At 32.6% G+C, this 16522-nt stretch overlaps 2 protein-coding genes across 2 annotated transcripts in view; both read right to left on the reverse strand.

The window, feature by feature from the left end:
- The window catches only part of LOC140048547 (low-density lipoprotein receptor-related protein 2-like), a 30493-nt gene extending 18039 nt beyond the window's left edge, over positions 1 to 12454 (reverse strand). The window contains exons 1-16 of the mRNA XM_072093289.1: positions 12351 to 12454; positions 11110 to 11566; positions 9769 to 9903; positions 8628 to 8757; positions 6775 to 6937; positions 6511 to 6624; positions 6042 to 6299; positions 5504 to 5654; positions 5277 to 5411; positions 4764 to 4878; positions 3956 to 4115; positions 3357 to 3437; positions 3134 to 3160; positions 2784 to 2883; positions 624 to 2089; positions 335 to 457 (exon numbers count right to left, since the gene is read on the reverse strand). Of these exons, the coding sequence (XP_071949390.1) occupies positions 1648 to 2089; positions 2784 to 2883; positions 3134 to 3160; positions 3357 to 3437; positions 3956 to 4115; positions 4764 to 4878; positions 5277 to 5411; positions 5504 to 5654; positions 6042 to 6299; positions 6511 to 6624; positions 6775 to 6937; positions 8628 to 8757; positions 9769 to 9903; positions 11110 to 11566; positions 12351 to 12426 (2544 nt within the window). The 5' untranslated portion in view covers positions 12427 to 12454 and the 3' untranslated portion in view covers positions 335 to 457; positions 624 to 1647. The remainder of the gene's footprint in view (positions 1 to 334; positions 458 to 623; positions 2090 to 2783; positions 2884 to 3133; positions 3161 to 3356; positions 3438 to 3955; positions 4116 to 4763; positions 4879 to 5276; positions 5412 to 5503; positions 5655 to 6041; positions 6300 to 6510; positions 6625 to 6774; positions 6938 to 8627; positions 8758 to 9768; positions 9904 to 11109; positions 11567 to 12350) is intronic.
- Positions 12455 to 12918: 464 nt separating this feature from the next.
- On the reverse strand, positions 12919 to 16040 carry LOC140048550 (ribonuclease P protein subunit p38-like). Its single transcript, XM_072093293.1, has 5 exons — positions 15895 to 16040; positions 15534 to 15584; positions 14506 to 14628; positions 13883 to 14102; positions 12919 to 13694 (listed from the first exon to the last, which is right to left on the reverse strand). The coding sequence occupies exons 1-5, from the start codon at positions 15957 to 15959 to the stop codon at positions 13269 to 13271; spliced, it is 885 nt and encodes a 294-aa protein (XP_071949394.1). The 5' UTR covers positions 15960 to 16040; the 3' UTR covers positions 12919 to 13268.
- Between the last annotated feature and the right edge of the window lie 482 nt (positions 16041 to 16522).

Below are 16522 nucleotides of genomic sequence, written 5' to 3' on the forward strand. Positions count from 1 at the left end.
TGTCAATTATAAGTTCATTTGAATGTATTTAATTGAATATCTTAATACAACACTTGTAAAACTGCCATTTTCTACCTCTAGGAATGATTGTAGAAGCACTAAAGCTGACTACACTAGCAAACTGTGATGTGCCCAAATATGGAAGTGACATACCTAAAATATGGTTGTGACAGGACATCATCATGTCCATATATGGGCATATCACATAAGGTATTGACAGTGAATAGACAGAGCTTAAGGAAAAATGTAGTTTACCAATATATTTTGGGGTTTGTTCTCTATCTACCTATAATATAGTTCATTATAACAAATGGCTTTTAAGCCAAAGTTGTACCTTAATCCTCTATCTTTTTTATTCACATTATCTCCTCCTGCGGTTATTGTTGTTTCACTTTTACATGCTTTTCGAATCCTTGATTTTACTTTTCCAAGTTGTCCCTTTAAAGGTTCAAATGTTCTAAAAATAATTTTTTAAACAGATAAAAATAAAAGCTTTAATATTTCAATAACTTTATTTATCATGTCAACCAATAGAAAAAAAGAATCCTAGAAGTTAGAACCCACTTTGAACTTTACAAATAAGACATGATTTATATCAAATTGTCACATTTTGATTACTTTACCTTTGAAAAGCATTCAGTATTTCTGGAGTATCTCCATGATGCTAATTATGATTGTATTGTATTTATATGCCTAGTGTGTAAACATTATTGACATAATTTCATTAAACATCCACATACAGTACAACTCTTCTTAACAATTTTTTCAATCTTCTATCAACTAAAAGTCGTAGTTAGTCATGCCTCGGGTCACATTCTATGGTCACCGTACAGGTAGACTACTACATCAGTACTTCTATGAATGGATGACTAGTCTGTGACAATAACGCTAGTTGGTCATACACAGTACCGTTTTGATTTTACGATCCGCTCTTTTTGCGTCCCATATACGGTATAGAACGCCATCTGTGCATTTATAAATATTGGCATAAATTTGAATGAGTTTTTAAACAATTATTTGGCCTGAATAAAAGAAGCAATGACTAAATTTTACATTTCATTGTTTTTATTTATTTGGCAAGAATATGTCATTTTAACTAAACAAGCATTTTTAAATATTAATATTGGTGTATGTAACAATAACACTGTGGCTGGAAATATGTCATAATGTAGGCCTATACAATATTTATTAAACCAATTTTCACAGTAGATAATAATTTACAACAATGAATTAAAAAAGTAAAACAAGAAAACACTGACAATAAAAACAGAAACCGTAATATAAAGCCCAATCACATAATGAATGACGTCACAGGAATGATTGCGTGTGATTTTGATTACATAAAGTACCCCCACCGTACAATAACTTCCTTTTTTATACATACTTGTAAGTTACAAAATTCTATAAAATGCATGATTAAATGCAATATCTATCAGAATAAATTGTGAATAATATATAACTTTAATTATTTATAACAAAGAAACATAATACAACAGCAATGTTCATTCAAAACACCAGATAAAACTTCAATTTGGAATAAATAGGACCGCTATATATAATAATAATATTGCGCGTAGCAGCAGACGGCAGAACAATGCGACAAATGCACGCGAGTATACTGCGTGTTTTGGACGAAATGATGATAAACTAATAACGAAAATTTGGTCGCAGGTCAAGATAATCTGTGTCGTAAGGAGTGTAAGATGGCGGTGGAGGGTTATTTTCCCACAGACCTGGGTGCTGGGGGTGCTGCTGCTGTTGCTGTTGTTGTTGTCGTTGGTGTCGTTTTGGTCGTCGTTTTTGTTTTCTTTGTTGTTGTTGTTGTTGTTGTTGTTGCGGTGGTAGTTTCGTTACATAGAAAGCGGTATCGTCCTGGAGGTGAACTTGATGCTGAGGAGGAGGCATCGCTTTCAGATATGGTGACTCTGTTGCAGCTGCGGCTGCGCCGATACTTGATTCGTACGTCGGTGGTGGTTTCAACATGTCACCTAATGCTTCGTAGATATGATTGTGATCTCCACCGTTTAATTGTGCAATGCCCGTCTCGTATTGATTTGGAGATACAGTGTTACAAACGACTGGTTTTGTTCTGAAAGAACAGAGACATAAAGAAAATAATTATTATATAAAATAGTGACGATTGTTTTAATAGCGTGTGCGACGCATGGTAGGAAGGATTTGGGAGCAAACGTCACAACGCGTACGTACATGGTTTGTTGTTTGTACGTAAGCGTCGTGACGTTTGCTCCCAAACCCTTCCCATCATGCATTGTGTAAGCTATTTGCGATAAACCTTATAGGAAAACGTATTTAATGGTGAATGATCATAATTTGAAAAGTAATATTTAAATACATGGACATGAAAGCTAGGTTTCCACTCCAGGAGGAAACGTAAGAACGACGCCCCAACGCAAAAGAATTGACTAATCTCAAGTGACAGTACGAATAATTCATCGCTTGATTGGTCTAAGCTAAGCGTTGCGACTTAAGCTCTGTCTACACTATCACATAGCATGTGACAACAAATGTGATGTGCCCATAATTTTATATGGACGTGATGATGTCATATCACTACCATATTTAAGCATATCACCATATTATTATTGGGGTAGGCCTACATCACATTTTTTTGTCACATAAAGTTTGATAGTGTAGACAGAGCTTTACGTCCTTCCGTCGCGTTGTAGTGGGAACCAAGTTTTTATCTAACCAGTGAAATTTCACACTTCCCTGGTATAGTACGTAAAATGGCGACGGTAATACAAAGTGACGTCACATCTTACCTTTCCTTTCCACAACAACAGAAAAGAACAACAATAAACACCATTAATAAAACTAATACAGATCCACCAGCGGCAATTGCGATGATAAGAAAATCAATTCCTAAACAGAAGAAAAAAATGACCAGTTTGTTCTTATTTAATTTTTGTTACTAGTAGGTCTTGTCCGGCACTATTGTGTAATTAACCGATAGGCTTTCTAGAATAAAAAGTTTATTTAAAAAGTAAACTTTTCTATCGTCATCATTTTACAAATACGGCCTGTGATTATTCTTCGTTGATTGATCAGTTATAATATGAAATAGGAGGTGTTTTCGTTTATGTGATTTACATTGTATGTTTTATTTACTTACCGCCAGGTCCTTCCGTTGGTTCCAATTCTGTTAATAAAATAATATTCTATTATCATTATATCACGTTTTTAGTTGGTTAAATTTGCTAATAATGTTTTAAGACGATCTATGTTGTTTCATATTTAAGGATTTAAATGTAAAAAAAATGTGATTAAAGGCGTGATTAAGAAAAGCAGGATCCTTTTTATTTCCGATATTCATTCCTCTTTGAAAAAAAACTTACCTTTTTGGCGGTTGGTCGATGCTGCCGCAGCAGAATAGAATGTAGTCATAGCATCAGTCGTAGGACCAATCGTAGTAGGAACTATAAAAAGCAACAGATTGCGAGAGTGTAATTATTATTACATAAATAGTTGATAACTATGTCAGATTATCTTCAAATATCGGAATTAATTGATGATGCACATTTTCACTTGACGGAACAGTAACAGTAATCAATCCCGTTAAATATTAATCTAAGCTTTAGTTCACACAGTAAGCGCATCGCAAGTAATTTGACCAATCACGACGTGACATGGATTAAGTGTCGCTTGTGATTGGTCAACTCACTTGCGTTGCGTGTACGCGTCCTTGTGTTGCGTCGGGGTAAACAAAGATTACGTGACTACTGAGTTAGTAAGTCACAGTTACTGTTAGTTGTTTTTCATATTTCATCTTTGTATGAACTACCGGTATATATATTGGTGTTTTTATATCTTTTATGTCTGTATTAAAAGGTTACACGCAATCTGATAATTGGCCACAAGTTGTAACGTTGCTATATTTGGAGTATATAAAAGTATATAACCAAACAAATAGAAAATACATTTAATAATTAATTACCAACTATCGGTTGAGAAGATTCATCAAATATGTCGATAGCAGAAACAGAGTAGTTGAGCTTCAAATAGCCTTCGTGATCGCCAGTCTCCTTGTAAAGCGCTTCAACAATCCCCTTTTCCTTTCCTTCGACCAAACGTGACCCGGCTAACACTATGAAATCCTAAAATACAAATATTCTAATGAAATCAAAACAGAACACTGGAACTACTTTATACTGATACTGTGATAATGTGATACATCAAAACACAAACGTTTGTACGCATGCGCGAATTAAAGAAGAAGAATTATTAATTTGTACACTCATGAATTTTGCTGAACAAAATATTTTTTTTTTAAAGAAGATGCGCATCAAACTTGTTTGAGTTAAAGGTCAGTTAAAGCATATCCGATTATTTTTTCGATAAAAGTTGTGTTAGACCAAATATAAATATGTATATTCAGAACAATTTGACACAAAAGCAAATATTTATGACAATTTTGACCCCGATTTTGGGCATGTTTGCCCCGGATAGCAAATTTTGCACACATCTCATGTTGTTACTTGGGGTAAAATTATTCTATAAGAATTGAGATACTCTTTCCTAAATTAAATGCATACAAATCTGACCAAAGTCCTTAAACTAAAAGTCTTAATACGAAAAAGTGGAACAGATTTTCCTTTGTAAATTGTGATTTTATTTTTATTGTTTCAATGACTTGTGCTGCCTTTGTATGATTATATATTATTATTTTTTTTTAAAATAAAGATACCGAGATAGCAATGATATGGCAGAGGAACGAGTAGTACGGAATGTTGACTTGATTTTACCTGGTAAATGGTGATGTCTGATGCCGGATTCATACTTCTACCAACGGCTGTCTGTCCAGTACCGTCATAATTAACAGAATAAACAAGAGTATCATCTTTGCCCGCAATGTAAATTCTGTAAAAACAAAATCAGACAACCAAACAATCAAAGTTTCATCGGATTTAAATACAGAACGTTGCATAAACTAAATTTGGAGAAAATGATTATGATTTCAAAGCATCCATACATTGATTATCATCATCATTTTTAATTTCCACTAGTTAACCGCACCTCACGCAAGTGACAGTTTGAATGACTGGATGATCAATCGTGATTGGTCAACCCACTTGCGCTGTGTCAAAGTGCGTCAATGCATATTGAAGTTCTGTCTACACTATTAAACTTTTTTAACAAAAAATGTGATGTGATTTGCCCAATATGGTAGTGATGTTATATCATTATGTCCATATATTGGCACATCACATTTTGTTGTCACATAAAGTTCGATAGTGTAGACAGAGCTTTAGTGTTACCTTTCGTGATCGTGATCTAAAGCTATTCCAGAAGGTTGTTGTAGAGTGGTCAGCACAAGGATTTGTCGATTTGTACCATCTAAATCACACCTTACGATTTTGGCAGGGAATGTCTCTTCTGTCCAAAATATAAACCTAACAAAAAACAAACAAAATGGTGTAGAAATACACAACACTTTATACCCTTTAAATCATATTATATAAAAAATGAAATTATTATCTGTTACCCTGCGTTTGGATCCACTGCTATAGCCGTTGGTTTATTGACGTCATAAAAGAGCACACTATATTTTTCGGAAAGATATGAATTCTTCGCCAAAATATTTTGTTGATAATCAACCCAGTATACTTCATCGGATACCCAATCAACCGCCATACCTGTAAAAATGCATTCAATTATTCAAAGAAACTATTATTGCGTGTTTGTGTCTAAATGAACGGTCAGACTGCTAACAGGATACCTAATCGACTCCTATACAATCCTCACTAAATTCAGCTAGCACTCCTGCTGGACAGTTTTTGAAGCAGAATTGGACAAGTATTGGTCAAACAAGGACTAATAGGCCTACCAATCTGGGATCCGAGGCAAATCTTGATTGTAGGTATCAAAATTGGAACTAGCCTATTTTTTTATATACCAACACTACAACAATACGTTCCAATACCAACACCCTCGAACCATTAACTTTTCTAGAAATCTGGGCCAAATGGGTGGATGTGACTAGTACTTTTGAATACCCCTTATAATAAACACAAATAAAATACCGTCAACATGACCGATTCCTTCACGAATTGGAACAGCAAAGTTCCCTTCTTGCAATCTTACAACATAGATAGAGTCCTCATCAGCGAAAAAAACCAGATTCGCACGTATGGCAACAGTTAATGCCGTGACTGTTGCATCTAAAAAATCACCTGTGTATTGCAGTTTATCCTCAGAGTCAAAATGTAGAAGAGAGGGTATGAATCGGGACAAAACGTTTGTACCTATTACATAGAATGGTGGTTGAAGAATGGTATCGTCTGAAAAGAGAAGATATTTGAAATTATTTTAAGTTGAAGAGTTGTTTTACGCTCTCCATAATTGAAAATGACAGTAATTCTGCTCTAAACGTTGATTTAAGTAATTTAACAAATCACGCTCGTATAAATGTCGTTAATTTTAATTCCGCATTTTGTCGATTAACGTTCTTTACTCGTGAAATAATTTAGATTGTCTCAAACTCTAACCTACCGATCAAACACGTTCCGTCTGGAAGCAACTCGTAGTTGATTTTACAGACACACTCGTGGTTGCCATCTCGTGCTGATACGCAAGCATGACTACAAGTGTGGGTCACACAAGGTACTGAAATGAATTGACACCAATTATAAAGGTATTAGACTCTCTGCGGACAATTTGAAATACAATTTGAATACTATAAAAATATTATAATGAATAATTTGAGGTGGTACAAAATTAACTACATAAAAATAATTTTAACTGAAAAATGCTTACATTTTTCTGGTATAGGTTGAACACTAGTACCTGCTACAGAAATATCGAATACTTTAACTTCGTTAGGAAATTGCTGTTGAAATACCTGATTATTCGACGCAGTTTTGTTATAGCAGCGGATATAGGTTTCTAAAGATTCTACTAAAATCACATATATGTAGTTCTTAAAGGGAAGAGAAGAAAAGAGAAAGGTAAAACATTATGAATGTTGGTAAAATTCCTTTTTGTAAACTTTTTCAATCCTCTGTAAATGACTCAATAGTTCCAATGTTGTGGAAAAAATCAACAATCATGCCCATTCCCAAAAAACCAAATCCCAAGGAAATGAATGACCTTAGACCTGTGGCCCTTACATGTGTACCAATGAAGTGTTTAGAAAAAATTGTTAAAAGTAAGCTAGTTGCCTCAGTGGAGAATCTGCTAGATATAAATCAATTTGCATATCGTCCAAACAGGTGTGTTGATGATGCAGTGCTTCTGCTCCTTAATAATGTTTCTGAGCACCTAGAGAAAAAAGGTTGCTTTGCGAGAATTCTTTTTGTTGATTTCTCTAGTGCATTCAATAATATTCAACCATATTATGTTCTGGCTAATAAGCTTATCGATTTAGAAGTTAACCCACTGATTATAAAATGGCTACTTAATTTTTTAAAAGATAGAGAACAGCGTGTTAAGCTTAATCACACGTTGTCCTCGTTGTTGAAAGTTAACACGGGCGTTCCACAAGGTTGTGTGTTATCACCTTTATTGTATACAATATACACAAATGATTGTAAGTCAAATAATACAAAAACTGAGATTATTAAATATGCAGACGACACTGCTCTGATTGGTTATCTGGATTCAAAAGATGATTCAATGACAGGCTTCTTAGACAGTATTAATATTTTTCACAAATGGTGTAAAGATAATTTTTTAGATCTAAATATAAATAAAACTAAAGAGATGGTTTTTGATTTTCGGAAGAAGATAAACTACCTTTCCAAGATCAAAATCAATGGTGAGACCATTCCGGAAGTTAAAACTTACAAATATTTAGGGGTTGAAATTGATAATAAACTTAAATTTGATGCAAATAGTAGGTGCATATACAATAAATTACAAAAACGTCTCTTCTTTCTACGCAAATTAAACTCTTTTAAGATTGACCGTACTATTTTACAACTTTTTTATACTTCTATCTTAAACAGTGTACTTAGTTTTTGCCTAATATGTTATTATGGTAATTCACGTTTTAAAGATAGACTTTTACTTAATAAAATAGTTAAACAAGGCAGTAAAATAGTAGGCTCTGAACAAATTCAACCTGAAGTTTTATATAAGGAATTAGTAATTAAAAAATTGAAAATTATTTTAAAAGACCACGCTCATCCTCTGCACTATAAATTTAACAAAAGTCAACGTTGTGACAGACTCCTTCAAAGAAAAATTAAAACAAATAGATATGGCAATTCATTCGTCCCTGCCGCTATACGATTATATAATGAATGATAATATCATTCATTATATAATCGTATAATCGTATTTTATGCGCTAGTTTTATTTTTTGTAGTATTTTAAATCGACTTTTTAGGATTTTATATGTATATTTTGTATGGCTTTTTTTTTTTATCGTATTTTATATTTTATGTACTGTATCCATTTTATATTTGTATGTACTGTACTTTTGAAAAGGCCAACAGAGTTTCCCCATGGGGATAATAAAGTTTTAATTGAATTGAATTGAATTGAATTGAAAAAGACAGAAGATCCACTTACTTCGACAACTTTAATGCTCTAAAGTATATGTGATATTACGTGATAAATACAAAGAAAATACCAGGAGAGAAGTGTAAGAGAGAAAATTCACTTACTTCGTCAACTGTGATACTCTTAAATTCACCATGTGGCAAAGACACAGAAACCTCTACTCGCCTTCCACTTCCATCAAGATCAGCGGATTCTATTTTATTTTCAACGTTGCTGATATCAATCCAATAAATTCTATAACCAAATTGGAAAATGTAAATCAACTAGCGAAAGAAAAAGGGATTCTGAACAATTTCCAATGCAAGATTCAAGTCATTTTATTGGTACACTTTAAAATGGAAATTTTTTCTTTGCATAATTAAGACAATAAAACAACAAAGGAAAATACATCAAATTGCAAAAGGCAATGTTAAAATACTATTTATATGAATATCCAATCGGAAAATAATAAGCTAACTTTACTTTAACTTTGCATTAAAAAAAAAAGAAGAAGGACTTAGTACTGTTTTTTATATAATGTTTTTAATCCTGAATTATTTATAGACTTTTATCATCTGTTTATTTAGTAAGTTATAACTATTTATTTGAATAAGAAAGTTTTATGTTTAATTAAATTATTTAGTTGAAATATGTTATAAAAGAAAAAATTGACAACAAATTATTTATAGACTTTGTTTTTAAGAAAAAAGAAAAAGTAGATTTATTTTTATTACATCATGAAATTATTTATAGTTTGTTCTTAAGAGAAATGTATATTATATATTATTATTATTATTTAAAAAGTGTTATTATTTTAAGCTATTTTTTAAATTGAAATATGAAAGTGTTCAATAAAAGCACTGTTTTTTATATGATGTTTTTTTAATCTTGAATTATTTATAGAACTTTTATCATCTGTTTATTTAGTTTACTTTAGTTTAAATCTGGTATAAAGTTAACTTCATCAACTAGTCCTAGTTTTTCACGGTTTTTTTTACAGTTTCGGTTAGGCCTACCTGGACGCTGACTACGGGGCTGACTACTAAAGAGACTGTTATTGGAATCCCTGAGTTTCACAAACCTCAGTAAACTATGATATTTTTCTGCAGTTAGCCGAAGTTTGTCATCTGGTTTATACTAGCAAACTTGTCTTGCCAAATCAAAGAGTTTATTTAAGTTCGCAAACTGTAAAGTTTGCTAGACTGGTTTCAGGTTAGTGAGTAAGGTTGCTAATTTAAATCTCCAATTTCAGAGAAACCAACATACCTGTTAGTTGTGACATCCACAGTAATAGATTTTGGTTCATTCAAATTTGTTGAAATAAGTGCTTTTCGACTTTTTCCTGACATTGATGATCGCTCGATTTTTGATGGATTTCCAATTTCAGTCCAAAATAGATACCTTTAAGAAAAGATTGCTATTTTAAATATATAGAAGTTTGAATAACTTTTATTGATCTACTGTAACTACAAATTAAAATCTAATACTTTATTACCCGCTCAATTAAATATTAAATGCATGAGCCATAACATGAAAGCCCACCTAGAAGTGGTCTAAATGTCTTTCAAGCAGACAATTCCTGGTTCGAATCTTGGTTGGGGCGGCTTTCTTTAAACTTAACTCCCACTACATAGTCCGCAGTTGTCGCTTTCGGACATCGACTTCTCGCACCAACCGGTACTTTCTCTCCTTCCTTCCACAAGTCATTCAACTTTTTATTAACAATTTTTAACGTAACGAATGATTTGCAATAAGTTTATTGTTAAATTTTTACTCATGTTTTATGACGTTCTCTTCCTGTTTTGTAATTGTTTATCTTTTGTATTTTACATAAATTTATATATTTGTAAAACAAGCAATACATTTCCGAAAGAATTAATAAAAGATAATTTGATTTGAATTTGATTTTGATTTGATTTGATTTAAAAATTTATTTATTTAGACAGTTTGGAGTTCCATTCCTGTACACTCTAAATAACATTTAATACTATTTATCGAACAATGCGTATTAGGTCATGGTTAGTTGATCCTCCAATAACCCAGCAAATTGTGTAACTAAAAATGTTTTGTTCATGAAATGCACTATTTAATGGTTGGCTAATTCTGTCAATGGATCTGCTTAAGTTTCAGGACTTACTAGGTTATTTCCTTATTTTTCTTACGTAAGTAAACAATGATAGGCACCAACCACGAATGGTATTCGTTGGCGCCCAATGGAAAGACAATAACATAAAAGATTGTATTTATAGAACCAATTTACTGTATATTATACAGTTGATGGGCTTAAGTGAGTATGTGTCCAATAGAAATCTATATTACTGTATTATTATTATTAGTTTGCACAAATAAAGTACGTGATTGCGTGCTACAGCTGGTGAATCATTTCAACGTACATGACGTGTTTTTACCTTTAAAATATCTTGTTCCCACTTGGACGCAACACAATAACGTAAGCGCGCACCACAAGTAACTTGACCAATCGCGACCTCAAGATTCACCCGGACTGTCGCTTCTGATTGATCGAATTGCTTTGCGCCTTGTCATTGCATTGCGTCCAAGTGGGAACCAACCAATAATAATGCTTCAAAATGAAGGAACAATTCTTACCCTTTAAGAGGATGACATGCTATGCCAGAAGGCCTCTCAAGTCCGGTATCAGCAATCAATATTTCTGCACTTCCAAAATCATAACCTGTCATTTTGATCCAATTGTACCCCTCATCAACCCAGTACACATTTTTCGCCAACCAGTCAATTGCTAAACCGTCCACTCTACCTGATGTACCACTTTCAATGGTGTGTGCAAAACCACCGATGAGATCATCACTTAAGTAAATCCTATGGTACTCGGTATCATGGAAGGTGACATTCCCTGTACTATAATCGGCAGCTAACACGTTCCAATTGTGGATAAGTGACAAGTAGGCTGCAGAGTGGTTGTTCGCAAAGTCAGTCTTAGAGATGTTTTGATTAACAGGAATCCAACCAATATACGCTACTGCATACTTGTTATCATACAATGCCATGTACAAAGTGTTGTTCCCACTATCTTGTTCTTGTTCATCTGTAGGTAAAATAGGAATGTATCAGTTTCAGTACGTCCCTTCCCTCATCATTTTTAAGCCGCATTGGCCCTAATTTAGCTGCTGTTGATTTATAAATTGTCATATTATTCAAACGAACATTTAATTTCTCATGTAAATTATATGAGCGCGGAGGTAATGGTGTCGGAGCATATTTTAAATGTTTGGTATATCAGCCTATAGCATAGCTTCTCACATAAAACTTTAAATAAAAACAAATTCAACTTCCTTAGTTTTCTGTAAACCAAGGAAGAGTAAACTGTATTTATGTCTTTGTTTCTGAATGTTGTCTGTGTGTATAATGTAAATGGTATCCAAACTAAGATCACCCGCTTCTATTGGTATTGTGTGTAAATAAATTTTGAAACAGAATCTCTGGTAAAACCAATAGATGGACTAGTACAGATTAACATAATAAATTAAAAAAAAAAAGAAATTAAAACAAACGAAATTAAAGATGTGGGGGAAAATGCATCTATATACAAATACAAATAATGAGATGGAAGTCATAGTTTTGATCGTTTCTAGATTGTCAGGAATGATCTCTCATTATACTTGATATAATAGTGTCAATCTTATTGGAGTTACTTTCAATCATACCCGACTCTAACCTCCTTCATGTTTCGTAAAGTAATAGTAAATATAAATAATCGTTGCGGCCTTACAACACACTTGATATACGAAGCACTAGGTAGGCCTATAAATTATTGTCCTACTATACAAAATTACATAATGTACAGTACTAATACAAATTGGCTTACTTACACGTAACTGGAATACACGATGATAATATTAACGTACAAAGCGCCGCGTAAATGACGCGTAGGCCTACACGCGGCATCTTGCGATGTCAGTCTTGGTGTTTAATTCGAGGAAATAAATATATTATTTTTATTGCGTTTCAGAAATGGTGACAATTATATCTGTGCGACACTGAAAGTCATTCAACCGCGATGAAAGAATAAAAATTGTGTAACAATATAGAACAAAGAATTCCAAGATGTAATTGTAACATGGGATCTTCACAACCAATAGGTACCAGTCCATATAGTGTACGGTGTCATTCTTTGCTTTCATACACAGGGTCCATACTAGTAACAATAACGAAAACCATAGAGATATTATAGTTCACTATCTCTATGCATCAACAAAGATATTTGTTTATTTATTTAATCACAGTCTTGTTTACAAGACCAGCCAATTTTGGCTTATGAGTAAACAAATATATAAATTAATAACAATTAAAATAGACACAGATAAAAAAAAAAATAACAAAAATATATATACTGTATATGTAAATAAATATGTTTAAAATTACTTGTTACAAACAATGATGGAGTGACGCAAGATATGTCTGTTACATGAGTAGGCCTATTATACAGGAAAAGCTATGTTTAACAACTCTGACGTCATTGAACAAAATGCGCAGTTGAAAAGAAAATCGCACGATGTTCTCTGGTTTTATTCGATCCCAAAGTAAGCAGTGGGCACAATGTGATAATTGCTACATGGTTTAGTCAAGACTACTTCGTGAAATATTTTTTGTGTAGGCAAAAGTGAATGACATTATTGTTATACAAAATGAGCTATTCAAAGTTTGATTTTATTCATCTTTATTTTTCAGGTTTTGGGGAACAAAAAAACAAATCCTCAACTATAACATAAATTTTGATTTAAACAGATTCAAGATTTTGACTTATTTCCTTTCTTTTTCTTTCGTCTTTTTGTTTTTAATTCTTTTGGAAGAACTTTAACTTTATCAATGTTGACTTCTACATAATATTGTGATTTTGAATAAGAAGGTTTGCTTTGTTGAGTGTCCGACAAAGAACCCTGCTCAAGCGTTCTTTTCACTTCTTGTGTATCAACATTATCTTCAGTTTTAAGTTTTTTTTTCTCTGGTTCCTCTACATCTTTTAAATCTTCCGCCGATTTCTTTGTATTTGTAGAGTTATCTTGTTGTTCTCTGGCAATGTTTCTTGGATGACTTCTCTTAAGATTTTCTAAATTAACCTTGTTTTCTTGAAGCCATGGTAAATTTAAACAAGGTGTTTTCTTTATAATCAATTCCACCAGACCGTCAAACACACTGTCTTCTCCATTTGTTTTCTGAAATGTTAATGAACATTCATAATATAGATGTTGAATATAATAACATAAAATATACTGAGGCATGGACAAAAAGGACAAATATTTTTTTTTTTATTACTGTATTATGGGTAAATGGCATATATGTTATCATTCTATTAAGGTATCCTCTGGAAAATGTGTATACACTACTGTTATTAAGAACACACCTTAAATCCGATAGCCATAACAGTTTTAAGATTGAGCAACGGTGCAAGAACCTCACTCAGTTTGAAAAGACACAAAGCTGGCGTTTCTCGTGTTGCACTTAATGCGTACAAATGGTTCGTCATGTGATTCGGCTTGGTTGAACGACAGAGCACTACGCAACATAGTAATCCTCTTTCAAGTGCTCTTGTGACCTCATTGATACCAATAAAAACTTGTGATCTGTAAAAATAGGTACACATCAATCACATACAGTATATTACATTTATGAATGTTGTCAATTATAAGTTTATTTGAATGGATTTAATTGAATATCTTAATACAACACTTGTAAAACTGCCATTTTCTACCTCTAGGAATGATTGTAGAAGCACTAAAGCTGACTACACTATCAAACTAGTTTGACAAAAAAGTGTGATGTGCCCAAATATGGAAGTGACATACCTAAAATATGGTTGTGATAGGACATCATCATGTCCATATATGGGCATATCACATAAGGTATTGACAGTGAATAGACAGAGCTTAAGGAAAAATGTAGTTTACCAATATATTTTTGGGTTTGTTTTCTATCTACCTATAATATAGTTCATTATAACAAATGGCTTTTAAGTCAAACTTGTACCTTAATCCTCTATCTTTTTTATTCACATTATCGCCTCCTGTGGTTATTGTTGTTTCACTTTTACATGCTTTTCGAATCCTTGATTTTACTTTTCCAAGTTGTCCCTTTAAAGGTTCAAATGTTCTAAAAATAATTTTTTAAACAGATAAAAATAAAAGCTTTAATATTTCAATAACTTTATTTATTTATTTTATTTTATTCAAACTCATTCAACAGCGGGAAACCCGCCCCTTACAGAATGGAATAAACTATACCATATAAAAATATATATAAATCTTAAAATCTAACAATACAAATTTATACAATTTTACTAATTTTATTACAAAAACAATTATAACGGTCAAAAAAGAGATCAATAGAATTATCTTTAACAACACAATTATTAAAAAGAAGACAAATACGTGAAATAAATCCATTCTTGGTGACATTAACACGACAATACGGCACATAAAGAAGATTACATTTGGAATTACGAGTATGACAACCAACAGCTTTAACATGAAAGGAAAACAAGGAGATAAAATTACAATTGAAACGGGAATTCATACATTTATACAAAAACTGAAGATCGAACATAGAACGACGAGAGACAAGCGAAGGAAGAGAGACAGACAAAGGAGGACAGTGACAAGTAGAATACACAAAACGAACAAAACGATCTTGGACTCTTTGAAGACGGGTACTATGAACAGACGAAAACGAATTAGACACAACACTACAGTATTCAAGATGGGGACGGACAAGAGAAACATATAAATTAATTAAAGTATTAGAATTTTTAAAACACCAGCAATTACAACGTATCATGCCTAACATTCTATTTGCTTTACTAACAGCAGCATCAACTTGAGGAATAAAATTTAAGTTACAGTCGATAATAATACCAAGATCTTTATGACGGTCAATTCTTTCTTTTTTCTTTATCATGTCAACCAATAGAAAAATAGAATCCTAGAAGTTAGAACCCACTTTGAACTTTACAAATAAGACATGATTTATATCAAATTGTCACATTTTGATTACTTTACCTTTGAAAAGCATTCAGTATTTCTGGTGTATCTCCTTTACTCAACAAAGGCCTAAATAAATGAATGAATTTTTATTTAACTACTACATGGAATACTGTATAAAAACAAAGGAAAGATGGTATAATTATATAATAATAGACATAGGCTCGTTTATTGGCTAACGGCGCTCCATACTATTAGCTAATTTACATACGAAGTCAAGCCGTGCTGCAGCGACCGAAATGTATAACACCACGACCGATGTGAAACGCGACCGAAATGATCGGTTACCTAGCCTAGCCACTCTGGGACGGCTTAGGCCTATATCCTGCTAGAAAGGTAGGCCTAACCTATACTGTAAGGTAAAATTATGCATAATTACCATTCCGTAGAGTAGGGTGTACACAACGTACTTTTAACCGCCACTATTTGTGTATCATCTATCATGATAATGACAGTTTATTTATGCTTATTCACCTAGCCTAGGCCTAAAATACACACGTTTTACTCCGATCCGACTCTCACACACACAGAATAAGCCGAAGTAGAGGTAAACTTGAGTACTGTTTTTTGCTAAGCACAATGATCCGTCCGTTGTCATCCTCGTACAATAATTGTTTGTGGAATACAATACATCTAATAATGACTGTGTATAGCAAAAAAATGTACAATTATTATTAGTTATAATAACAAACAAAACATCAAACAAACAAAACATGGATATTTCATATTTAATACATTATTAATAGTAATTCATTAATTACACAATTTTGATATGAGAAACATAAACATGCTTTCGTTAGATGGTACATTGTAGATGGTTCTTAATTAGACAGATGTATTCTATGCAATTAAAGGAAGACTGCACTCAATGAAAAACGGTTTAATTAACAAACCGGGAACGAAGATTTACGAATGTATATTTTAATGATCTATTACCACATACTTGATCAATTTGGTGGTTACACTATTATATAGATTTAATATCTTAATTATACCTTAACTATTTT

This window comes from Antedon mediterranea, chromosome 5 (genome assembly GCF_964355755.1).
Source record: "Antedon mediterranea chromosome 5, ecAntMedi1.1, whole genome shotgun sequence".
NCBI classification, from domain to species: Eukaryota; Metazoa; Echinodermata; class Crinoidea; order Comatulida; family Antedonidae; genus Antedon; species Antedon mediterranea.